This window comes from Rhinolophus sinicus, chromosome 15 (assembly GCF_057876585.1).
Source record: "Rhinolophus sinicus isolate RSI-liver-muscle chromosome 15, RSI-T2T, whole genome shotgun sequence".
NCBI lineage: Eukaryota > Metazoa > Chordata > Mammalia > Chiroptera > Rhinolophidae > Rhinolophus > Rhinolophus sinicus.
In genome coordinates, this window is record NC_142515.1 from 4,074,584 (window position 1) to 4,101,862 (window position 27,279).

The following is a 27,279-nucleotide window of genomic DNA, read 5'->3' on the forward strand; positions in this document are numbered from 1 at the left end:
TGCCTTGTAATTTTACGTTGAAAGTGGACACGATGTTCCAGGTAAAAAGACACCAGTACTGGCTCCAGCAGTGGTTCTGCTTTGGGCATCTGCTCTGGTAAGCTGGGATTCTCTGTACCATCCTGTCTTGCTGATTTTGGGGACAGCAGCTTTCCCTGTGGCCCCCAGAAGATGGCTGTCAGAAGAGCTGTTGACTTTCAGTGTGCCAGTTTTCTCCTTGTCATGAGGATGGGAATACCAACTTCTAAAGTCCCTTTTACACAGTGAACCAGAAACCGGAAGTCCCCCACACTTAGATTTTTAAGAAAAAGAAAACGTGCTATAGAAAAATGTTTATTATTAGCCAAAACAGGCCACCCAGCCACAGAAGGCCAAGGCGGAGATGGCCCCTGAGCTGTCACCTGCAAGTTCCCCACAGCAGAGGCCAGATCCGTATTGACACGAAAGTGGACGGAAGGTGAAAATATTCCCCTTTATCTTTCCAATCCAAACATTTCTGGTGATTTTCTAATGGATGAATGTCATATTCATCCTGGCACAAAAGTCCGTTTCCACGAGCTCCAAGTGCGTGAAGTTGAGCAAAGAAGTCCAGGATTTGCGTGTGGTGTAAGGACTGGGGTGACATGGGAAATGCGGAGAAGGGACATAAGTACCTGCAGAACTTACTCTACGGGTGGTGTTTTCTTGCTTTCCTGCCTTGGGGCAGGCAGGGGTGTTGAAGACGCCCCTCCCAGGGCCAGGCGTCTGCTCTTCTGGCTCCTTCTGGGAGCAGCGGAGGAGGAAGAGAAAAATGCAGAGAGGCTGAAGCCAGACGTGGGAGTCCTGGGGGCCCGGGGGTTTGCCGGCCACTCCCTGCAGCTGAGCTGCTCATTCGGCTTCCCCCAAAGCACTTGCAGATGACTCAGAGCTACGCTGGGAAGACCGTGTCCACAGAGCTGGCCACGTCAGTGACAGCAGGTGTGTGGGGGTCCGAGGATGGCAGAAGCCAAGTCTACCCGAGCCATCTGCTCTTCGTGTGGCCGTACACTCGTTTCTTATGGCTGCCATAACAATTCGTCACCAACTTGGTGGCTTAGAATAAAAGATATGAATTCTTTCACAATTCTGGAGGCCATAGTCTGAAATCAAGGTGTCAAGAGGGCACATTTCCTCCAAAGTCTCCTGGAGAGAACACTTTGTCTCTTCCAGCTTCTAGTGATCCCAGGTGCCCCTTTGCTTGTGGCAACATCACCCCAATCTCGGCCTCCATCTTCCTGTGGACTTCTCCTCTGTGTCTATGCCTTCTCCTCTTGTAAAGACACTTGTCATTGGACTTAGGGAACAGCTGGGTGACCCAGGATGACCTCATCTTGAGAGCCTTAACTTAATCACGTCTGCAAGATGCCTTTCTTTCAAATCAGGTCCCCTCACAGGTTCTGAAGATGAGGATGTAGCCACTATTCAACCCACTGGACATGTTTACAGTCTCTGAATAATGAAGCACTTTAGACCTGTAATCAACGAGGGCACTACCCTGCTTACAAAATGAGATGGCTCATCCGTCTTACCCACAGCAAACACCCAGAGGACAGATGATTTTGCAGACTTATTTACAGCCGATCTGCAACTGGTTCTTCATTATTCCTTCCCTTCAACAGACAAGGAAACAAGCAAAGGAAGCCTATCCTGCCATGGGCAGCTCTGCGGCCAGCTGTCATGAGGTTTCTGAACATCTTGGTTCCGTTTCCGGCTTACTGGCAGGTTGGAAATGCAATGAACTTTTCACTCACCAGCACGTTGACAGTGCAGCTCATGCGGTTTTCTTTGTTCTCGTCATGCATGATGGTCCTATAATCCAGAAGTCTTTCCATCAGGCGCACGACGAGTTTTACAAAAGTTTCTCCCGTTTTGGCGAGGTATTTGTGCTTCCTGCAGTGTTCCAGGAGGCTGAAAAATAATGACACGCACCTTGTTAATCACACTCAGAAACCTGACGGAGGTGCAATTCAAAATATTTCCCATTATTAACACATTTTAATTACTGCTGGGCTACAAAGTTCATTGTAGTCTAATTACAGTTTCTCTGTCTCTATGCTGACATCAATCCCACCGTTAATCAACACTTACATTTTATCAAATAACACTTTGTACTGTTCGTCTCCTCTGCCTCCTTCCACTTCATGATCCAGCTTGGTGATGATCTCATTTTCGAACTATAATTAAACAGAGGAAACGTAAGTCATCAGCATGGCAGGCATTGCATTTTCTGGCTGGAGCATCACCAGTACACAAACCGGCGAGAGATCACCGTCAGGCAGCTACCCGAGGCTTTCAAGCCTGATTGCACTTAAGAGTTGCTGTCCCCTGGCCCCTGGGGACTGCTGATGACCCGGAATCTTCCATTTCCTTCTGTGGTTAATGGAGCCTACACATGTGTATTTTGATAGCAGGAGTAAGTAAGAACCACAAGGGAACCCGAGGGGGAAAAAAATCAAGAAGCAACATGAAAAAAAAATCTCAAACTTCATCTCTATGAACAAGTAACATCTCAGACAGCTTGTTGGGTCCTGGACATGAACAGACGATGTTTCACTTCCCAGCAAACAGTTCTCTGTAATCTGAAAACATCCAAGGGGCCACTTCACTGCTGTTCCTTCATGGATCCCAGTGAAACATCTCTGGTTGAAAAACTAGTGTATGAAACAAGAGAGGCAGTCTCTAGAGCCAGAGCAACAGACTCTTCAGGAAGGTCCGCTCCAGGCTTTCTTTGAACTCCCCAAGACTTCTTACTGGACTCCAGAGCTTCCCATCGGGAAAGAATCGTCAGAAGTGACTGTCTCTTGGGTGCATGCTTTCGGGAAAGCACCAAATTCTGAGAGGTCCAAATCTACAAAATATTTTGACAGTGGCTGATGTGAAAATAACTACCTTGATAATGATGTATATGTGTCTCCATCTTCACTGCCCAGTCTCCCATCCCTGACAAAATTCAAAGCCACCTCTACTGGTATTCTGGCCAGGTGACTGCCCTGTTGTAGGGGGACCTGAGGTCACACATTGCCTTGGGCCAGGTAGAAATAAGGGCCTGGGAGAGACTTAGTTGCCATAGAGATGGAGACATCCACACAGAACTGGAAGATGTCAAGTGAAGGAAGGACTGAAGGAAACAATAGCTGAGTTCAGGGCTTAGAAGGCAAGCACACCACGGCATGTAGGCAAATGTTGCTGGGGTCCCTTTAAATTATATGCTGAGGCACTGCTTTCCCAGGCAACAATCCCAGGTCCCGCACTACTATGAGGATCCCATAAGAGTCTAAGCCACGTGAGAGAATTTCCTTCTGTCTTGGTCACCGCTGTATCCCAGCACCTGGCAGAGCGCCTGGTGTTGACAGTACGCTAATAGGAAGCATGCACGATGTGCACAGAAACTGCTGGAGAGACATAGTGTGAAACTGCAGCTGGGCGGGGCTTAATATGGCCGCAAAGCAGTGGGTGGGCAGGTTGCTGAGGCACAACCGGTGGACACTCATCGGAGTGCTTGTCACGGGACCACGGGACCATCGACGGCCCTGGGGACTCAGCGCGGCTGCTGCAGTGGAAGCAGATTGCAGCTCCTGTGAAACAGGCAAGGGCTCTGGGGAGACCCAGGGAGGAGCCCGAAAGCAAGGCCACACCTGCTGGGTGTTGATCAGAGCACTCGGCCTGAGCCTAGTGCGATCGTGCTACAGACGAAGCAGGGCTGGAGAGAAACGTCGATTCCTGCTTGACATCAAGGACCCAGCAGCATCACAACAGCCCAGACTTAGGTGAATCCCTGCAAATCTCTTCTTGATCTTCCCCATCGTCTCCTCCCCAAACAAACACCCTCTCTTTGATTCTGTTTGGCCTAAGAAGTTAGGGATTTCAGGAACACAGAAAAAGAGATGGTTCTCTTGAAGAAGAAGGGATGACCTGCTTTTTTTCCCCCACCTGAAGTCTCATGCTCACGACTTTTATTGTAAAATAACAGTCTTTCGGTACTAACCCACTGTGACTCTGCTCTTTACGGAAAAGAATTCGGCAAAAGGAGGTCCTTTTCGGAGCCCAGCACAAGGGAGCTGGTGTGCCACTAGCCCCAAAGCTGGCATTTCAAGACAGCTCCATCTACCAGATGGCGCCCTGGTGGGAACGCCAAAGATGAAGCATTTGGTGAGGGCTGCTTCCTTAGAGCAAATAGCTGAGGTACAAAATAAGGCTAAATTTAATTAAAACACATGATTCAATTCCACACATTTAATGAGCATACAACGAGGAAGGCATAGAGCAGGGGTGTCCAAACTTTTTCAACGTTTTTCACCAAGGGCCATATGCGGTAAAATATACAAACAGCCGGGCCACTCACTCGAGGTGAAGTACGTATTGCCTCACCTGGTTTATTTAAATAAACTAAATATAGTTTTGGAATTTGCTGCGGGCCAATTAAAAATGGATCGCGGGCCGCAGTTTGGACGCCCCTGGCACAGAGAAGGCAGAAAAACATGCCTTCTCCTAACCGAGGCTTTTCAAATCGCTCATCACCTGTTAATCAGAAGACACTTGAACTTGGAGTCTACTTAATGGAAATGGCATGTTTTCTCTGCTCCCGTGTAAACCTCGCTGTCACAAATTAGGGCAATAAGGAAGCTCCAGCTCATTAAGTATGCTGCTTATCAAAGTCTGACTGATGAATTGAATGTTCCTAAAAAGAGTGGATGAACGATGAGGAAATCACAAGAACACAGCTGATTCTAATTTTACTAACCTCTAGTCTAAACTAAGTAATTGGCACAAACACCTGGCAACCCCGTTCTGTTTATCAGCGGGATGTAATACCACTGATCTGCAGCCTCTAGTTCCAGGGTCTTTGCGAATTCTTACAGAATGTACTAGAAATCATTTGCTAGTATGCTGTGAACTGTTATCATAAACAGAATTAAACGATTCTGTCCAAATAAATTGGAGGAAGTACATTTGTTGATCGAGCAGAGCTTGTTTTATAAAAAGCATGTTTATTATCTTACTCATAAATGCACGCTGTCTGGTAATTTGCAACTGGGTTCTCTACGGTTAGGATGAAATTAGCAAGGGTTTACTGTGTTGCTCAAAATGTGGCAGAGGCTCGCTGATGTGATAAGCGAAATCATTATACAACATTTTCCTCTCCTTTCTGAATCGCCAATATTGCTACAAAAATATCCCCAGGGCATCCCACTTAAAGGACTGAGCAGAGCATCTCCACGCCTCCGGGACCAGCACCCGGAACAGGAACATGAGAGGCCGCATCTGAATCGAGACCTATTCTGAAGGTTGCTGTTAAGCTGGACGTAGTGATGCCAGGGCCTGTGCTTGCAGGGGTATTGACATTGTTGTTAATTCAATTAACTCAGAAAGGAAGCACTGCTCCCCCAACTCAGCCAACCATGGGTTATTGGCTCCGACATAAGACATTATAGAGTGAAGGGTCTCAGCCAATTCTATTGGTTTGGAATGCACTGTTTTTGTTTTGGGTCAGGTGTGCCATTCTGACTATATACATACATTTATAAATGCCTGAAACCAGGTCTGCATTTTGCAGGCATCCAGGGATGCATTTAGACGAGATCTGGGGTTATGTGGTAGCAAGGTCGGAAGCTGGACTGGGATGGAAAGGTCTGCATGAATAATCCTGATGACAAAGTGCGTAGAGGTTGTCAAGAGCTGGGTGGAAGCTGAAATCCAGGAAAATCCTACACCGAAAACGTCAGCAAAAGGGCTTCTTTGACCCCACAACAAATGAGCCCGAGGAGAGTGTCGCACTTCCCCCTACAGCCCTCTGCCTTCTCCTGGTTTTCACAAACAAGATACTGGATGTGGGACCGTGGTTTAAGGTCACCCCTTATAGCAGAGGGCACCAATAAAATCAGCCTCTGCTTCTGCATTTGCAGATGGAACCAGGCCAGTCCCAGGGAACTGCAGAACCAACCACGTCCCTCCTCTTTGGCACCGACAGGATGGGTGGGCAGAGAAAGCCACTTAACTGCATCTGCGTGGAAAACACGGCCAAGAAGGAAGTGGCATGGCGTGGCAGAGAGCAGCCTGGCACTCAGACGCCCTTGGGGCTCCGGCCTGCATGCTGACGTCACACAAGGAATGGATTCCCCACAATCTACCACTCAGCCTTTCCACCCGCTGCTCAGACACACTCATATTTTCATGCATATTGCATTCCTCTTGCTTCACCATTCTGTAAACTTAATTACACACTTAATCTCTGGTGCTCCACATTCTAACATCCCCCCCTCCTCTACATCCAGTGAGCAGGCAGCTCACTGACCTTGGAAGCTTTTGTGAAATACTCAGCAGCCTAGAAGCCCCGAGGCCCCCTACCTGAGGAGCCTGGCTGCTCACCTGACAACACCTCAGACAGGTGCCGCTGCTCCCCATCTGCGCATGGAGCCAGATGGAGGAGAGACTTCAGGGCTGTGACAGCACACTCCACGAACAGGCCCTCACAGCGAGTCCTGTTTGATTTGGTTAAAGGAGATGGTGGGAGTTTGGGCATCTCTTTGCTGAAGGGCTTTTAAGAATCGAATTCAATGTAATCGCAACTCCTGGAGTCAAGGGTGTTAGCTTCTGTGATCTCTCAGGCCACTTTTGGGTCTGGGGTTCAATGAAATAAAAGCCTAATTCTTATGCCATATTTCCCCATTAAGCATCCAAAACAATGGAATCAAGTACTACTTTGAAATTGAATGTGAAAATCAACCAATCAACAAACAGAATCCCGAAGAACTGAAGAATAAACAAGATGAAATTGCTACCAAACTTGTTCACATTCATATTACTGTGCAAAATCTCTTGGCTTTCCCATCATGTGGCAGAAGCTGCAAACATCCACTTGGGTTATTCAATTATTTGCTTAAGTTACCAGCATGGGCGGGAGGAAGAGAGCATTCAAACGGGCTCAGAAACATCGAAGACACACAGATTCCTCATGTTTCAATACTGTCCCAACTAAAGGGGAATTGCGGGGGTCGTGGAACATTTTACTTACCTTGCAAAGAGGGCAGAAAACAGCTCCATGGCTGAAAACATGATTTTGCTGTGGAGCCTTTTTCATTCCCTTTCTATTAATGGTATACAGACCGTACGGTCATTTGCTGCAATTCTCATCTGGGAGTTGTGTATTTTCCAAAGACATAACAAATGGAATTCTTAAAAAAGGTGCTAGGAGAGAATTGCAAGTATTTTTTTCTTTTTTAACTTTTAGAAACTGGTTATTTTCCGTCAACCTTATTTCCATTTTGCTTCCGAGTTTGTGGTAGAACCGCTTAGGACCACTCACTCAGCGGCTGTTCCTACCCCCCCAATGTCCCGGAGGGCTGCAGACCAGTCCTGGGCGGCAGGAGAGCATGCTAGTCTTTCATAGGAAATGGCTGGACAGGCTCCAGGGCACCTGTGCTTTCAGAGCAACCTGCGACCTCAGGTTGAGCAGCAGTGAACTCGGGAGCTGGAGCCGTCCACCGCCCTGAAATTCCTCCACGGTCAGACTCTTTAGTAGCGGCCTTTTCAATCTCTCCGGGGTCTCTGTAGAAGCAGGGATCAGGCGTGACCTCCCACGGGTGTTCGAGGGAGATGGTACCACACATGTGCAGAACTTCCTGGGTCAGCACCCCCACATCAGACCCACGGAGGGGGCTCCCTTGTTGTTGCACGGATGGCAATGTCCCCATGGCGCAGAGGAGAGTCTGTGTTACACAGACAATGGCAGGCAGGCCACGAGAAGGCGCCTCTGTGAGAGGCTGGTGCTCAGCCAGGGGATCTGTACCCACCGGAAGTCTTAGCTCCCGGAAGGCTCCTGATCTGGTTAGTGAAGGACCCAGGACTGACGCAGCCGGCTCTAGGAGAGGGTCCCGGGGCAGCAGCAAACCAGCACAGCTCGCTGGCCGGTATTCCTGGATGATAGGACACTGATACCAGCTGGGTTTTCAATGGCAACAGCACGAGCTGCCAGCAGAAGCTTCTTGCAGGTTCTCTCCAGATTGACAGTGGATGCCATCACTTTTCCATTGTAGATGGACTGCTCCATTTGCCAGTCAAGGCGGGAGGCACCTCAGTGGGTTCTCGCTGCAAGGAACTCGAGGACACCCTCCTGCTTCATGTTCAGGACACCATGGGCTCTGCTCACGGTGAAAGATTCCCTTTAAGTTACGTGCGAAGCGAGAACAATGCCAGGTAGCGCGGAAAAGCTAAAGTATGTTTTCTTTATGAAGAAAAATCCAGTGAACCTGCGACGTGAACGTTACTCATATGGGGTTAGGGGACTCAGCGAGATGGGGGTGACGTGGGCTGCAGGCCGGTGAAGGTAACACAGCTCAGTAGGTCTCCATGAACGTCTAAGGGGCACGAGGACGCCCATGCTTCCAACCTCTCCCTGCTAGCTTAGCAGATCCTGAAATCTTCACACACACAATCTCCCCTTTGGAAAAAAAAAAATCAAGATTTCCAAAAGTCCTAGTTTAAGTGTAAACATGCTACCCTGGGGGTGGGGTCAGTGCACAGTGAACACAACTGCTGGGGTGACTTGAGGAGGGGACGAGTTACAAGGAAATAGACCAGAGATGTGTCCTCTGGGACAAATGGACAAGAGAGAGGCCAGAGGAGAGGACACTGCTGGAGAATAGAAGGGGCATGCAGACCATAGAAGACCCTTAGAAAGGGCTAGGAGAACCAGGATGGCCAATGGGAGCTGGAGCATTGGAGGCCCTCAAAGAGAATGGAAGAGCAGAAAAGACTGGAAGTGGGCTTTTGTTGAGTGGGTGCAGAGAAGGCCACATGGACAGGACAGAGAAATCACAGTGGACACATAAACAGCGCAGATGATGGAGGGTGGCTGGAATATGTAGGGTCAACAGTAGCCGCCACAGGGCAGGAAGGGGTCACCCACGGGGGGCACAGCTAGAGTGGACACCCAGCTGAGGATGTACTCCTGCCTCCTTGCTGATGGAGTATTCACAACACAAGTGCTAAAGAGAAAGACAACCCGAAAAGAAGGTGCCATCCCTCTGTCACCATCCCACCAACAGAGGATGAATCAGACCCAGGGGGCCGGGGGATGGAACAGAGCAGTTCAGATCACAGAAAAGTTATATCGCACCCCATCTCCCGCAGTGGCTTCCCTCTGGACCACAGGTCCGCTCAGGTGTGAACACCAGCCAACATGAGGCATTTGCTCTGTAGGTGCAAAGGAATTCTAGAAGACCTCAAGGCCACTTGGACACATGTGGGCCTTCTGGTTCATGTGCTTCCGCCTGGTGCATGCTCCTCCCACACTGGGTCAGGTCAGCTCTCCCCCATGGCCTCAGGTCCCTGCACGGCACGTCCTCTTACACGTGCCTTCTGTTATCACTAGAGAATCTTAGTCAGCTGGCCTTTGCAGACACCTGTGAGGACCCACCCAGCACGAACAGTATCAAGTTGACTTAGCACAGCCTCAGCCCAAGAGAGAGCATCCCAGACCCAGGACACGGCACACGGATGGGGAGCACCGTGCCACCCCCATCCCACCACCAGGAGAGCCCCTTCAGGGCACGGACCCTGGGGAGTCCACACTAATACCCAGGACCCAGGCAAGGATACGCCTGTTCTGCCCAAAGATTCATGCTCTTCTTGCAACAGTGGAGATTGGGAAGAAGCCGACTCCGGCGGAAATGCATGTGGAAGGACATTCGAGTGAAGTGCCCTCCCTGCAGCCAAAGAACACAGGGGCAGCACCTCTGGAGAGCTCTGGATGAGCCCATCTGTAATACGCGCTTTTGAAATTCCACTAATGGGTTGGTGCAGCTTCATCTTGAGTAAAACGGCAGGTTTTTCTCCTGACTCTAGCAAGTCCCCTCACCCCCTCCAACGCTGAGTGTGATATGCCCGAAGGTAAAGCATATTTCACAAACAGTAGCATATTAATAGCCCAACTCTGAAACGCATAGCAACCTTTAAACAAGTAAGCTGCACCACATGTTACAGAGCACTAAAGTTCTGCAAAAATGAAAACCCTTAACGTCTTCCCCTCACTCCATTAGGTCTGCACATCTGCTATGGAAGTTGAGCCAATTTAAGCCCTTGTTGATGTGACGAATAAGGTTAGATAATTGGATTGGTGGCGGATTAGTTAACAGGAGCCAATCGGCCGTGTCCTAGAAGCTTCCTAGGATGGAGGCAGGGAGGGCTGACTGCTGTTCTCCCCATGTGCCTGCCCACGACACATGCACTCACACCCCTTGCAAGGCAGAGAAGGCAGGACTTGTGCTTCAGGAAGAGCAGCTGATGAAAGATAAGAGTTAAACTGAGAACAGGAAGGAGTTAGAAAAGATCCAGCTAGTTGAGAGACAAGTGTTACGGTCCCGGAGAGCCCTGAACTAGGGACTGGGAGAAGCAGACGGATGCTGGAGATGAGATGGGAAGACCTGTAGCCACCAAGGAGGCCAGGAGAGAAAACAAAGACATGGCCAGTGTAACCCGTCCCCATAAAGCAAATGACGAGGAGCCTGGTGGAAATAGGATGACGGGGATGCAGCAGGTCTGGGAAAGATGAAGTCCCACATGACATCCCACGTGACATTCTACCTGACATCTATTGGCTGAGACAGGCCAATAGAAAAATAAATTGAGATATCCCAACAGAAAAGGAAATTGATCTTTTCCCAATTCACAAAAATGGATTACCATAGTAGGGAGATTTTTGTTCATAAGTTTTAGGTTTTTTGCCTTTATTTTTAAAACCTTTGGTGTGTCCTACCACTTGTCCGAAAAGATGGTCCCAGCAGATGACAATACAAATGGCCAATGATTATGGACCAAAATATTCAAGTAGCTCACCATGCTTAGCCTGACAGTGGGTTTTGTGGACCTGCGTCTTCATGTGTGTGCTTCTATCAACACACATCCAAGCGAGGCCTATTTCATGGTAGTGAAATCGTTCGTAAATTAGAAGTAAATGTGCATGAGTACTTCATGGTATTTCTCAAACACTTCTATTTTCTGGAAAGATGTCACTTGATATTGGCCAGATTCTGAAGCCACTGATGGGAGGAGAGGGTTGAGAATGGAGGCAAAAGTGCTGCAACTCTCATTACTCTGTGTCATTTACTGAGAAACTAGAGCCCCTGTGAACTGGAGATGAAGCACTTCTGCAGATGGTGTCTGAAGATATGTGAAAGGCCTGGTGAAACAGGAAAGAGGCAAAAAGAGTGGGTGGAAGAAGAGGGAAAATTCAGAAATCTTTAGTTCAACTGCCTTTGACCTCATTTTCACCCAAAGGCTGCTCCAAAGAATGGCAAGGTCTTTGATCTTTGTTTCTTGGGCTAGTGGCTTTTATCTATACAAATACATTTTCCTCCTTTACCTGATTCTTTAATTCCATGGCATGTTTTTCATAAGGTCCTTACTTGGGGCTTTAGTCATATAAAATTCAAAAGGTCCAATGCATTTTCTGCCCAGGAAAAAGCATTTTAAATTACAATTCCTAGTTCTGGTGAGTTGACAGTGAGATTGGACCATGATTTAGTTAGTGCCAGCAGCAGTGGAGATGGGTCAAATCTTATGGCAAGAACATTTAAAAAACTGGCAATAATGTCAAAAGTTACAAAAATGTTTTGAATCAGCAATTCCACTTTCGAGGATGTACACTGAGAAAACTATCAAAAGAAAGTCAAGCTATCTATATGCATGTGTTCATTGCACATTTATTCAGAGCAGTGAAAACCTGCAACAACCTAAATGCCCAACTAAAGGGGATGCACAAGAGAAGATTAGCCAAGTTATTTTATGAAATGTTATGCCATATTTAAAATCATGGTTACTAAGTTATAATCAAGGAAAATGATTTTAATAAATTGTCAAAGAAAAAGAACAACAAAAAATTTGGACAATGTTTACAACATTACAATTACATATGTACGAAGACAGTGAACCAGAGAAACAAATACAGCTGTTCTTTTAAAATAGTCTCTTTAATTTTACGAATAAATAAATGTAAGGAAATCTTCCTCACCTATGGGAGGAAGGAAGAAAGGAAGGAAAGAAGGAAGGAAGGAAGGAAGGAAGGAAGGAAGGAAGGAAGGAAGGAAGGAAGGAAGCTAGGAAGGAAGGAAGAAAAGATGGACGGACTTTACGGGTTTGATTTTATTCACTTCTCACAGCATCACTTTGGAGCAGATTCTATTTTTATATCCATTTTACAGCTCTAAGTTGGACATTTAAAGATGTTCAGTCATTTGCTCAAGACCCAGGTAGTACCAAGCTAAGCCAGGGATGGTGGACCACCTGACATCTGTGTCTAAACCCAACTCCTACTCACTTTTAGCTTTGTATCTGTTTTTCGTTTTAGGAAATAGCAAAATTATTCTTCATGGCTACTTACTACCTTTGGGCAATAATGATGAAAACTGACCAATAAACTCTATGAACTATTCAAAACTCCCTTAAACTAGAAAGTACAATGGTAGGGAAGGAAAAATCTACTCTTTAAATATTAGATCTCACTAAAGTCATGCTACCTTGATTGATTGAAGCTTAGGTTTCCTTTCAATACAGGATTTTTTTCTGAAAATTCCTCAAAAATCTATGTAAAATAAATATTCACATATTTGAACAAAGTTTGTTTTCAATGTTGAGGACCCCCTATCGTTTGGGGTCTTCTCTTGCCTCCTGCAAAGCGTCATGGCCAAACCCTGAGTCCACTGGGAGGAAGCCAGTGTGGGTGTGTACCCACCCGTGAACACGGGAGCACCTTCCTTCTTTTCACGGAATCCAAGGAAGGAGGTTTTGTGACTTCTCAAGCACAAATAATTCAGATTTTGTCCTTCCTGTTGATATAGTATGTTTTGAGCTCTTTACACCCACTTTCTTTGAGCAATTCCCATTAGTTCTATTGCTCAGGTAAAAGACCGAGGCACACATTTAAAAGAATAAAAGCCAAGCCGTTAGACTTTCAAATAACATAAGTCAGCAACAAGCATCCAAGTCTCAGAGAATACAACAACACCTGATTCAATGCTCTAGGTGTGCACGTACCAAGGAGGGTGGGAAAGAGGCTTTTATCCAGGGTTTAATGTGTTTGTAAATCCAGATAAAATAAGTAAGTGAAAGCTAAAAACAGAACGATTCTCCCTAAAAATGAGAGCAAAGGACGATAGGCTTATTCAATAAGGAAAGTGCTAGGATCTTTCTGCTTTCCATGTTCCACACCTTTAACTCTAGAACCATCCACAAGTCTGTCTCCAGGTTCTCAGGCCTGCTGTTCCCCCCTTCCCCTCCCACCACTGCACACCCAAGTCCTTACCATCTGGAAGCTGCGGGTGGAGTGGAACTCACACTGCATCATATCGAAGAAGATGGGGATGGTCGCTTTGCGCAGCTCTGTCTCAGGAATTAGTGTCATTTCCAATATCGGGCCGACCATTTCGGGAATGAACTTTATCTTGTGCTGACCTTGAATAGAGAAATGCATTATTCAGGAATTAAAAAAAAGGATTCTACAACGGGCTTCAGTGGACACCACAAAACAACACTGACACTGTGATGGTGAAGGCTAGGATCTTGGGAATGTGCACCCATTTGTCACCTGCTGGCATTTCAAGCGTGGCCAGTCTTTAAGAAGTGGACTATATTCTAATTGTTGTAAGTGGATCTATTAAAAACTCCGCCCAATATAAGGGCGGTAGTCATGACAGTCATGATGTGTACAATATAAAAGATTAATACTGTTTTACAAATAGACAATGATCACACAGATCAAGGATATGAGCAGCTAATGGGGACCCAGCTATGGACAGAGTGGGGCTGGGAGGTGGAACACTCAGGAACTCGTAAAGTGGGCCATGAACAAGAAAGTCCATAAAGCGAGGGAGTTAGAGGAGATGGTCTCTTGGGTCCCCTCTCACTCCAACATCTTATAAATAATTTTCTATCCGGCGCCTCTATAAAAAATGCAGAGTGATTTCTGTGACATTCTGAATGGCTACAATCAAAGAAATCAAAGCACAGCCCTGAGAATATGAAGTGGAAACAGAAATGACTCTGCCTTCTTTGGCTATTACTTGATTGTAAAACGCTTATTGGAATACCTACTTTATTAATCTCAACTCACCTATCTTGTCCAGATACGATTTTTAAGGAATTCAGGGAAAGGTTGCCCAAACGTCGTTTTTAAACTAACACTACTACCAATATGAATAATAATGAATTTTATAATATCAGCCGGGTGAAAATGCCTCATTGAATTATCAGGATAACCTTGTGAGACGGCCACCATCCCTCTTTCTTTGACGGACTTTGTTTTGGTTGGAAATCTTGGTCTTGTGTCGTTGGAGGCCTCTGCCTTTGACTCAGACAGATACTGCTAACTCAGAATCTTTGTCAGACAAGCCTGTTGTTGTCCAGAGACAGGCGGGAGCTGTGGGGCGACTCTCCGCTCAGCACCTGCCTCCTGTGAGTATGGGTTTTGCTGCCACGGTGCCCCCTCCCCCCAGCAAGGGCCCCCACACTCTTAGGGTTATTGGCTCTGAATCCCTGAGAGCTGGCAGTGACAGGTGAGCTTGTAGAGAACTTGAAAGGAACTAAGAGAGGTCTGAGGGGAGGCAGGTAGAGGAAGCTGCAAAACCACTACCTTCTCTCACTGCCTGGAAAGAAGCTGCTGGAAAATTCATTTCTAAAAAGGGGGAGCTGACTTTATTTAGAGTGACATGATTAAACTTAGAGGCAGGTACTGTCAGGAAAGTGGCCTTTTAAAAGTCCTACCCTCTTGTTTTTAATTTCAGAAATCTTGATTTATGTTCATTTTGCACCATTATAATCTACATCATTTTATTTCCAGCATATTATAGGAGAATGCACAAGAATAAATGCTTGAATGAATTATTTGTGACATTTTGTTATTAACACCAGGATTTATCCTGAGTTAATCAATCTTACTAATATTTTTACACAATCAGGAAATAGAATGGATACTCTGAAGAATTTAGTCTTCATTATAACTCAGCTAATACAGGTTTCTGTAAAGAGACCCATTAAAGAAATTTGGCTATTATAAATAACTACACTTGATGAAATACATAATACTCATAATTAGCCTAAATTAATATATTTCCAAAATTTGTATTGGGTGGACACATATGCAAAATGTAACCTAATAAGGAATCCGAACATAATTAAAATCTTATATTTCCAACATTTAATAAATCATCAATGTTTTGACTAAGGCTACATTATAATGTGAGTCTCATCACTTCCCTAAATGCTTCATATTTCTGAAAGGCATGTAACTGCCACGTGCAAAGCATTCTCTTAAAAATGCTATTATATTCCGTCTCTCAGGTGACACTTTCCTTGTATTATGACTAAAAAATGTCAAGAGCCGATGTTTCAGAAAACGTGACAGTGACAGCAGGGTGTTCATCAGCCACAACTTGAGTGTCGTAAGAGTGCTCTGTCTGTCACGGCTTGCTCTTACTCTTCCAAGATGGGAGAGCCGCCTAAGGCAGTAACAAGTGGTTGTACACAGAGGGAAAGGAAAAATTACAAGGCGAGTCTGGCCTAATCTTCGATTCTGACACTTCCCAGTAATGCAGGAAACACAGGCTGGGGCCAGCACTGAGCTCTGTCAACAGTGACACCCCTGCGGACCTAACCTTTGAGAAGGAATGGTCTTCAGTCAGGGTGAGATATCCCCACTATTCACCTATTTTTGGTGGTTTTTTTTTTTTGACATTTTCATTATGGCTTTCCCCTGGAGCATATCTTACTCAAATTTAATGCTAAACTCATTATCAGTGAGGATCAAAGAGACTCCTATAGTGTCGACTTCAAGAAAATAAAGGCTGCCTTTTCTTTTCCTTTCAAGAAAAAGGAACAAGCTAATTATCAGATCACAACGAAAATATTTCACCTCCTGTCACCCTGCCAGTCTCCTAGTTACCACTCCCAAATTCTTTACAACCCACTAGAGTCTTTCTTATAGTTACTTATAGAATACAAACTATTCTATATATCCTTATAGAATATAAAGCTGTTTCCCCTGGGAATGGACAGCACCGTCTCTGGGAAGCCAGGCGTACCCCCAGCCCCCTGGGGGTTTGGCTGATCTCCTTACAATTACGACTGTTCAGAAATCTGGGCTGATATCCCAGGAAAGCTCCACATACACAGGGCAGACAGTGAAAGTGAGCAGGCCTCATTGTATGTGAGTTTACTGAAAAGCACACGATTTGTCCAGTCCCCAGAAAGATACATGGAGGGAATCCCTGCCTGAAAAATATCCCAGACTGAACCCGGCTGCCAAGGATCTCACTGCGAGCACGGGTTCAGGCAGGGTGGGGTACAGCGCGGTGGCTCCAACGTGCTATCCCTAGTAAACTGAGTGTAAAGCCAGGCGGCAAAGGAGAAAGGGAGAGCGGGTGCTCCCCCAGGCCGCCTCACGGAGCACACTTTGATACCTAACTGAAGGGCTGGGTACGTAAGCACATTGCCCCCGCCTTTTTTAGGAGACAGGCTGCTTTTGGTTTCCTTTCTCAGACTCAAATATGACAGGTCTGGGAGGATAAAGAAGGTGCGCTCTGTCCTGTGGACAGGGCCGTTTGCACCTGCAGTAAATCGAGCAACAGTCTCGGGCCCTTGCAGTGAAGCTGCACACAGCTGCGATCTGACACGCTCATTTCAAAGAACCCACATGTTACTGGGGAGACTCATGGAGCGTTCGGCTCAAGGCCTGATCGAAGGATAGGTGATAATTGTAAGATGGTAAGTACATCTGACTTCTACTTTTATTTTCTTGGCAGAGCCGGTTATGTTACCCTGCCAATACCTTTGCAAAATTAAGCCCATTTAAAAACAAAACAAAAACTATGTAGAAAACAGGTTGTGGACACCTCGGGGAGTTGTGCTCGCGTACATTTCTGGAGTGGCAGTCTCGGCAGTGACACTTGCAGGTAGGCTTCCCTAACTGAAATTCGCAGCAGGAAAGAACCAGGCTGCCAGGTGACCCCAAGGACCTATTCTTAGCCATCTGAGGGGCTGCTTTGGGCAGATCCTGTGGGTCGCCAGTACTTTTCGGTCATGGTTTACATGTGACCTCTTGGCCGCTTGTCAGGCCAGAGTCGACGGACTTGGTTGAAAAGCTACAAAGCAGATCTTGTGTATGAATCACAGTATTCAAATTGGCAACTGACAGGATGAAACGAGGCATCTTAACTGCATCCTGTACGCACCAAATCAGAAGTGTTCTGTCACTCGACTCAGCCTATTTGAAGCATAATGACAGATGGTGTCAAGAGGACCAACAACTGCAGAAGGGCTTTAAAGATCTGATTTACACCACAGGGTGCATTCGCAGAAGGTCTGGACGTGGCATCACAGAAAAGCTCACCGTCTCTGGGCCTAGCTCATCTTTCTCCGTTGGAGTCATGAGCATCAACAAAATGAAATGCAGCCAGTTTCAAATGGTGATCAGTCTCAGGGACTCCAAAGGTGACCTTGGAAATACTTAAAACGAAAACCGAAAAGACAGGAGCACCCATCAGTCAGGCCAGCTGTGGCTCCCACTGAGACTTGGCGGCTCCCTCTATGGCAGGGAGTGACCCTTCAATCGAGGGGCCAGAGAGGAGAGGAGCATCTTGGGGGAGCATAAGGGGCCAGAAAGGGCTGAGTTGGGGCAGCAGCTATTAATCAAGCAAGAAGGACACATTTTAATATGTTAGTGATCAGTCTGAATATGTAAGATCATGTCACCTGCAGATAGAGAGATTGTATTTCTTCCTTTCTGACCTGAATGCCTTTCTTTCTTTTTCTGGCCTAATTGCTTGGCTCAGACTTCTAGCACGATGTTAAATAGGAAAGACAAGAGTGGGAATCCTTGTCTGGTTCCTGATCTTAAATGAGAAGGTTTTAATTGCTCACCACAGAGTATATTATTAATAGTTGTGAGCTTGTCATATACAGCCTTTATTACGTCAAGGTACAATTCTTTTATACCTAGTTTGTTAAGAGTATCTATCACGAAAGGGTATTGAATACTGTCAAGTGCTTTTTCGCCATTTATTGAAATATTCCTATGATTTTTATCCTTTATTCTGTTAATGTAGTATTATTGCTTTTATTGATTTGAATATGTCAAACCATCCTTGCATCCTAGGGGTAAATCCCACTTGATCCTGGTGTATGATCTTTTTAATGTGCTGTTGATCCAGTTTGGTAGTTTTTGTTGAGGATTTTTGCATCTATGTTCATCAGAGGTAGTGGCCTACAGATTACTTTCTTTTATTGTAGTGTCTTGTCTGGCTTTGGTATCAGGGTAATGCTTTCCTCATAAAATGAGTTTGGAAGTGTCTCTACCTCTTCAATTTTTTGGAACACTTTAAGAAGGATTGGCATTAGTTAATTCTCCTTGAAATGTTGGCTAGAATTCACCAGTAAAGATAACTGGTGTTGGCTTTTTATTTGTAATTTTTCGATTGCTGAGTCACTCTCCTTACTTGTTATTGGTCTATATAGATTTTTTAATTCTTCATGATTCGGTCATCACAAGTTGTGTGTTTCTAGGAATTTGTCCATTTCTTCTAGGTTATCAAATTTGTTGGGATATAATTGTTCACAGTAGTCTCTTATAATCCTTTTCATTTCTGTGGCATCAGTTGTAGTGTGCCCTTTTTCATTTCTGATTTTATTTATTTAGGTCTTTTCTCCTTTTTTTCTTAATTAATCTAGCTAAAGTTTTGCCAATTTTGTTTATCTTTTCAAAAAACCAACTCTTAAGTTTTGTTGAATTTTTCTATTCTCTATTTCATTTATTTCTGTTTTAATCTTTATTATTTCCTTCCGTCTGCCCACTTTAGGCTTAGTTTGTTCTTTCTCTAGTTCCTTGAGGTGTAAGCTTAAGTTGTTTATTTGAGATCTTTCTTTACTGGTAAAGCCAACGCTACAGACCAAAGGGACCTAAAAGATATAATGGAACCTTCCACCTAACAGCAGCAGAATACACATTTTTCTCAACTACATGTGGAATGTTTTTCAGGATAGATCACATGCTAAGTTATATAACAATTTTAAGGAGACTGAAATCATACCAAGTATCTTTTTTGACTATAATGGAATAAAACTAAATAACAGATAGAAAATTAGAAAATTCACACATAGTGTAAATTTAAAAACATACTCTTGAACAACCAATGGGTCAAAGAAGAAATCAAGAGAGAAAATAGAAAATACCTTGCGACAAAGACAATGAAAACACAACATACCCAAACTTATGGGATGCTGCACAAGCTGTACTAAGAGGGAAGCATACGGTGATAAATGCCTACATTAATTTCTTACCTTAAGCGCACACATCTCTTTTTGCTTTAAATGCATAAGCATGTTGTGCTACCACCACCTGTCCAGTTTTGAGTCGGTGAATAAACCCTTTTGAAGGTAGACTATACGAACTGAATAAAATACGGGATGGCATGTGCAGCAGCAGGATGAGCGACATGGTTTAATGTGTGAGAAGCTGAAGGAATGTTAGTGAGGCCCAGAAGCAAGGGAGTTCAAAGGCTGAGCTGTGTTCATCTGACTCAAGAGGATGTTCTACTGACTTTTCTATTTGTCCCACCCGTCAGATTTTCTTCCTTTTCCTTTGTCTCTCATCTCTTAGTTACTGAAAACAGTTATTGCAAAGAATAGCAATTGCTCTCCAAGGAACAGAAGCAATTCAGATTTTTGAGATGCCCCAACACTGACAAACAGGTCCAACGCCATCACCCATGGATAGCAAGATATTAACCGCGATGGCCTGACATCATGGTTACTCACCAAGGTTGTACCACATGTCTCTGATTTCAAAGCCGATCTGTCTCCTCATATCTCCATACCTGAAAGAGCAGGGAGAGGAAAAACACTGAGTCACTCTACACAGACTTTGAAAATCGGAATTGGATTATTTAAAAGTGCAATTCAAGTCTTCCATCACTGAGACACAGACAGCGTCAAAGCTTCAACTTCCTTTGCCACCAAAGGGAACTGAAGGAGGAGGAATCCAGCCTGGGACTCTCACTTTCCCATCAGCACAGATTACAGAGCACCCTCCCGCTGTGGGAACCTGGGGGAGGTGGTGGGGAGTAATGCAATCATTTTCCTTTCTTCAATCTCCAAGACAAAGAGAACCTGGCTCCTTGGCCTAAGGGGGAGTTTGTTTTCCAGGCATGTTGTTAGCATCAGGCCTGCAGACACCAAATGACACCCCACACCCCCTCACCATTAGCAGTTTCCACATGGTAACATTAAGCCCTGGAGTCTACAGTCAGAGCAGGGATGGCCTCTTCCAGCTAACTCCCATTCTTCTTTATCATTTTCAATGTAAGGAAGGGCTTAACACCTATAGATAACAACAAATGCCCCCTCCCCCCACTTTGTTGATCAGGGAAAACAAATGCTAATTTTCCTCCCAGTGGGTCAGCAAAGAGGTGTGTGTTTCGTGAGTAAACAGAATTTGATGCTTCAGAAGATAAACCTTTATTGGTTTGTGAGCAATTTAACTTTTTCCTTTATTGCCTAAGGAAAAGGCTGATCATATTAAAAATAATAATTTGTGAAATTATCATACAGTATTACAGTTTAGCAGCTGTGTCACTGAGCCTGCTCTGTTTATCCTGTCAGCTGATGTGACAAGGAAAGCCGTTACAGATGACAGAATTGTGGCTCTAAAGGCAGAAAAGATCCTGTTGGTGAAGCAACAAGCACAGCCTGGTGCCTCTTTATTATAAACGTCTCCAGCGTCAGACACACCCATCTGTCACCTACATCAGGAGAGGGCTACAGACGCCATGGTCATCTCAACCAGGGACGATGACACCCACCAGGCAGCTCGCTCACAGAAGTCAACCTTGGGGGCACCACAGTTGTACGGGTGCTGTGGCCCATTGTACAGATGGAGAAACTGAACGGGAGCGTAAGCCCTCCCTAGCAGGACAAGCTGGTCCTCCGAGGTCGAGGTCCAGCCCAGCCCCACAACCAGGAGAGCACTGGTGTTGATAAATTCGGTGAGTGAGGGAGGGGGTATCTCTGCCAGGAATGAACCCATCGCCAACACCACTGTGAGGAGAGGCCTGTCCACCGTTAGTGCAAAGCCACCAGCAGCAAAGTTACTGGATCCGAATTTGTGGGTGACAGGAGAACACCCTTAAGTGTGTAACTGGCACCCCAAGTCGCCTAGGAGTCTGCGACCTGAGCACCATTATGTTGTCCTTTTGAGGCTCGTAGAGCCATTTTCCCCATTCCCATTTTGCTTCTGCACAACTGCCAAGGGGTCCAAGCAGCTGCTGCAGCCCAGGACCTGAAAGGACGCGGCTGGCTGCACAGGAGCCGGGTGACTGGCGTCCTTGGGTGTCTGCCAGAAGGGGACACGGAAAGTGACACTGTGCTCCAGCCCTGGCGCTGAAGGTCCCTCCTGAGGAGGGTGAGGCTGTCACGCCACGTGATGGGTTGGTTCTCAGGGACGTGGGCACCTGGCAAGGCAGGGCGGATCCTGACAACACAAACGCACCCTGGTGCCTGCCACCAAGTGCTCTGATCACACACAGAGGAGACCAGCGGCCCAGAGGGGGTGAGAGCCAGTCACAGGGGCTGGCCCGTCATTGATGGACTAACTCAAGCTTTAAACACTCTTCCAACAGCCAAGCAATTCCGTCTCATCCCGGGATAATACCTCAAAAAGTACGAACAGCTAAGATGGGGCTCATCACCTGTGTCTCTGGGGCCCGACTACACGGTCTCATAACAACTCTCCATTCACTGGAAATCCCCAAATTCAGGAAGACCAAGTATAGGAGACCCTCAGCAGCGGCGCACTTAATGTTTGCGTTTGGGTCACTCAGGAGTGACTGGTGCCTCAACCTTCAGTAACCTGCCAATTGGCCAGAGCTGGAGTTGACACCTGGATGCTGGCAGGCGCCTATGGAGGGGAGTCTGCGGCCCTCGCCTCTGTCTGCACAGCACCTCTCCTTAAAGTGTGATGGGGGCTCATGTGTCTGGTCTACACTTACAAGACAGTTCCGTTTTACTGTCCTGTAAGTGGAAAATGACATTCCTTCACAGTACTTGGGAAGGGGGGATTGGCAAAGATCTGAGGACACCCCCCCCCCCATTAGAGACTGGACTATTATGTACATGAAGGTACAAACAATGCTGCCTGCAGAGTCAAATAAGACAAAGGTGCACCGGGCCGGAAAAATGGCAGCAAGGAGCCGAAGGGGCTGGAAGGTGAAGGGCAAGAAGGAATCTGCCTGGCAGAGAGGCTGATCGTTGCTTTGGTTTCAATGAGAAGGCGGTGCTGGTGAGTCTACACACGTTCCAGCATAATCCCTGATTAGAGTTACAGCTGTCACCACGCAGGAGGGATCCCAGAACCACGTGTGCATTCTTCCCGAGGACGAGAAAGGGGCAACCACTGAGTTTCTGAGCTTCTGAGCTACTGCTCACGGCCTGGAAACAGCACTTGCAGAGCTGGCGGCCCCTTGGAGTTCATAGCCAAGTTCATCTCTAACACTTCAGAGCTGAGGCAACTGAACCAGCCCTCGAGGGTGAAGCAGAGGGTTTGGCCAAGGGCACAGGGCATGGGGAGAAGACACGCCAAGTCTCCAGAACCCTCCCACAGCAGGCACCACGTGGCCCGGCGCGGGCGGACTCCCATGACGTCACACACGGCGCTGTGCTGCACCCCTCCAGGTGTGCTGGTCTCACTGGATTCTCACAGGGAGACTGTGCTGAGGATGAAGGCGCTGCTGCAGCCATTTTCCCACAGAGGAAGCCCCGATTCTTAGTGGTGGCTGACATGCCAGCTTGGTTGGCAAAGCCTGACTCCGCGTGGGGCTGGAGTCACCTGGCACTCCCAACTGCCCAGCTCACTTGTGTCAACCCACAATGAGCGCCTTCAACTGCAAAGGGGGCCCCCAGGAGGCAGCCCTGCCACAGCCCAGGTAGATGCAAGATCCCACATCCAGCCTGCCACTCTGACGTAACTTAGCGTGGGTCTGGTCTCTGAGGCTTTAACTCAGCATCCAGTTTCCTGAATCTTCACCCTAAGAAGCAGGAAACTCATGTTCACCAGAGACAGCACAGGCATGGGGGTAAGGCTGACTTTAGCCCGAATCTAAGCACACTGGGACAGTTACCTGACCACTCTGACCCTCGGTCTCATCGTCTGTAGTACTGGGTTCTCAGTACTGGGCACGATGCTCATCCCTCAGGCTTTTGTGAGAATTAAAGAGATGATGCCCCGTCTGTCCTTGAAGGCACTCAGGCCATTCTAGTTCTCTTTCTTTAAAAACCCCCTTGTGGTTGTAATGGCCGTTCAGATGGATCCATTTTTGGAACAGTGCTATTGATTCACTAATTACTAAGCACGTCCTGGAGGCCAGGCACAGAGCTAATATGGGAATATGAATATTGGGAAATTAATGTTAGTATAATGTGGAGAACACACCAGACCACAGACCTGAGGGGGCTATTAAGATGGGTGGAGATGGACACAATCAAATACCCCCCCCACACACACAGACACATATATAGTAGTTCTGTGAAGGCTGTGGTCATGGCTCTTTGAAAAAACGGGAGGAGTGTGAGAAGTTACCAGTGGGTTCAGGTTGGCTGTGGAAAGAGTGCTCTGTGTGAGTAACATTTGTTCTAAGATTTGAAGAAGAAGTGTGAGCCAGACAAAGAGGAGAAGGAAGAGGGGCCAGTGGGTGGAAATGCCTGTGGCGGGGGGAGTATACCGACCAAAGAAGACTCTGGCTGGGGATGAGGGCCTCGCACAAGGGCGTGTGTGTGCGTGCGTGTGTGCGTGCGTGTGTGAGCAGAGGATGCAAAGGCAGAGTTTAATTTTTTTTTATTTCAAAAACTTTTTTGAAATAAGAAGTACATTTTACTTTACTAACCAGCACACATAAATATATGTGTATAAAAATTTTATGAACTAACACTAACCTTACGAACGGCACTGAACTCTAATGCTGTCTCTTATATTCTATTTCGCTGAAAAAGTAAAAAAGCCTGTTGGTCATGGCTGTTGTGGGTTGCAGTGCGCCCTCCATAAAGACAATTGGAAGTCCTAACCCCCATACCTTGAACGTGACCTTTCTGGAAATAGGGGCTTTGCAGATCATGTGACGAGGAAGTCACCCTGGATTGGGGCTGGGGGCTAAGTCCAGGGACTGGTGCTCCTCTAAGGAGGGGACATCTGGAGACATAGACACACTGGGAAGAAAGGCCTGTGAAGACAGAGGCTGAGGCTGAGCGATGCGGCCACAGCCGAGGACGCGCCACCACCAGCGGACAGGAGAGAGGCCCAACCAGGGCGCCCCCTGGGCCTCTCGCAGGAACCGGCCCAGCCGACACCTCGATTTGGAGTTCAGGCCTCCAGAACCACGTGACAATAAACTCCTGCTGTTTCAAGCCACTGAGTTTGTGCAAATTGTTAGGTTATGGCAGACGGCTCTAGGAAACAAATGTAACTGGCCCACTAAGTTGCTATCCTGGCTGAATAAGGGGCTGAGAATCAGTCTGAAAAATGCTATTTGAAGGAGAGAGAATGGAATGAGAAGGCCCGAGACCACGATTCAAGGAGCAACACCTTGTAAGGCTTGGCTGGAGGCATGGAAACCTGACAAGGGGACCGAGAGGCCCAAAGCACAGCAGGAAATCCTGGAGAGGAGATCTGGAAACAAGCAAAGAGCTGGGGTACTGGGGCCTCTACCAGTCAGGAGTGGGTGGAGGGTGCAGACAGGGAGGCAGCTGGAGGGCAGGGAGGGGTGCACTGAGGCATTTGTATTCCAATGGGAAGGGCCATAAATTCCTGGGTGGTTTATTCTGATGCGGCCAATCAGAATAAACCTCTTCAGAGGCGGGGATGTGAGGTGCCCAGCAACCTACACTGCGTATAGTGTGAGCCTGTTCAGTGAGTGTTTGTGTGCGGGACACTAACCCTTCCACCCAGGACTCAGCTCAGGGTCACCACTTGTTGAGGCCATCCCCCTGGGTCCCCTTCTAATTCTTAGTTTACAGGGAACTTGTTTTGAATCATTCGAGTCTCTTGAAAATAAAAGCAGCACAAACACAGGTGAAACACCAAATTTCCTGTTACAATCTGGAACATACAATTGCAGCCCCAGATGAAGTCACGCTGCAGAGCAGGGCTCGTCACAGCGTATTTACCTCATTTCCGTTTCCCTAAAAAGTAACGTGTACAGTTTGACTTAACACACTGACGCTTCAGAACCCAGTGTGGGAAGAAGGAGATCTCTCGTGCAGGTGGTATTTTGGTCCAGCTGTGAAAGCTGTCCTCTTAGAACAGGGGTGTCCAAACTGCGGCCCGTGGGCCAACTGCGGCCGGCGATCCATTGTTAATTGGCCCGCAGCAAATTCCAAAAACATATTTAGTTTACTTAAATAAACCAGGTGAGGCAATGCGTACTTCACCTCGAGTGAGTGGCCCGGCTGTTTGTGTATTTTACTGCATATGGCCCTTGGTGAAAACCATTGAAAAAAAGTTTGGACACCCCTGATTTAGAAGGTGTAGTGGGCTGACAGAAGACTTTTATGGTAAACAAGGAAAAAAGGAGAAAAAAGAAAAGGATGGGTAACAACTTGGGGCGTGAGCAGGTCCTTGTGGAGGGCGGTCTCTGCACACAGGTGCAAACGCACTGACCTGGGCTTGGCCATCAAACGTTATCGTCTTGGGCTGAAATTTTCAAGTGCATATTTTATGCTCACATATGCAAGGGGCCCAAATCGTGAACCCTTTTCTCTCAGAACCTGGTCCTGTACAGCGAACCGCCTGCACTGATGTGCCGCATTGTCCCATTCCAGGGCTACCGTGTCCTGCATACTAAGGTCGTCGAGCTGGCTGTGAATCAAAAGTCAACTCCTTTATATTCGACTCAGATTTCCTGAGCCCCAATAACGTTAATGCCTTGTGGGCGGGGAGGAAGGCATGTTGGTCGGGTTTAGCCTTCAGGTCACATCTCTGTCCTTTGTCGGGAGTTACTAGCACCAAGGACGTGTGACGGTGGAGTCAGCTGCATTTTCTTATTATGGACTTTGATTCCTGGGGTTATTTATTTTGTGGTTCATTGGCAAATCTTGTCTTCAATTTGGGTTTGATATAATCAGTTCTCTGTGTCAGGTGGCCCATTCTTTTGTGTTACTCCCATGCGCATTGGGGAATGTCTTTGGAATGACCATCCTAATTATCTCCCCAACTGAGGTCATGGGGAGGACAGCTTAACAAGAGCGAATGAACAGGCAGATCTGTTACTGAAATTTTCTATTATTTTGAGCTAGACAGACGTGAGGAGCTGTAGGGCTTGGCAGGGAGGATGAGAGGGTACCCCCTCTTGTGTGGGGGGAGGAACCTCCAAGTGGAGCCCGTACTCAGGTGCATTTGGTTGGATTTACAGACCCCAGAGCAGTAGATGGGTCCACATGGAGAGGCCAGAGGCAACTCAGTGGGTGGGGCATTATTCCACTCTCAGACCTCACAGGCTTTCCCTCTAGAAAAAAATCACCACATGAATCATGCTCCAGTGTGTTCTAAGTTAGCAGCCAGCCACGTGCTCAGACGCCTGGGGTCATTCCCACATCACTGGACCTCCCGCCCTGCCTCCAGCCATAAGCCCTCCAGATGCTGCCACCCATTTATGCTTCAACAACCCAGACCATCCTTTTGCGTGTAGAGCAGACCATGCCTCTGGGGCCCGATGTTCCCTTTCGGACTGGCTATTGCTGACTCTTGGCTCCTATCAGTCAACCTGGTAAATCTGTCAGCCTCCTTCACATCCAGCCTGGAAGTCCATGCTGCCAGGAGGCCTTTGGGCTCCCAGGTGCAGCCTACACACCCACCTCTAGGCCACATGGCATCTAGTTAGCACTTATGCTCCACTCCAGTCATTATTATTTCTGCATATTGATCCCCCCCTCTAGACTGGGAACTTCTTATCTCGGGGTCCCTAGCACCAGGACCTAAATGAACAGAGGACAGCTATTCAATCCCTTTTTATTAGCGCAATTTAAAAATATTAAAACATTTCTAGGCACGGGGTATGTTTAGAAAATTTGACCATCTGGGTAAGAGGTCTTCAAATATTTCTTAGGCATGTTTTGTTATTTAGAAATTAAATTGCACTTTGGTTATAAAGTGTTTCAGGTATAGCGAGAATCATGCAAAACACAACAATCATAAACCATAAAACTCCTAGAAGAAAAGGCAGAGGCAGTAACTCC

The 27,279-nt window shown here is 46.7% G+C and overlaps 1 protein-coding gene across 2 annotated transcripts in view; it reads right to left on the bottom strand.

Annotated features, from left to right (window-relative positions):
* Positions 1–27,279, bottom strand: part of DOCK1 (dedicator of cytokinesis 1) — a 446,228-nt gene that overhangs the window by 60,675 nt on the left and 358,274 nt on the right. For both annotated transcript variants that reach the window (XM_019728239.3, XM_019728238.3), the window contains exons 32-35: positions 19,819–19,877; positions 13,316–13,464; positions 2,107–2,192; positions 1,770–1,926 (exon numbers count right to left, since the gene is read on the bottom strand). In XM_019728239.3, coding sequence (XP_019583798.2) covers positions 1,770–1,926; positions 2,107–2,192; positions 13,316–13,464; positions 19,819–19,877 — 451 coding nt within the window. The remainder of the gene's footprint in view (positions 1–1,769; positions 1,927–2,106; positions 2,193–13,315; positions 13,465–19,818; positions 19,878–27,279) is intronic.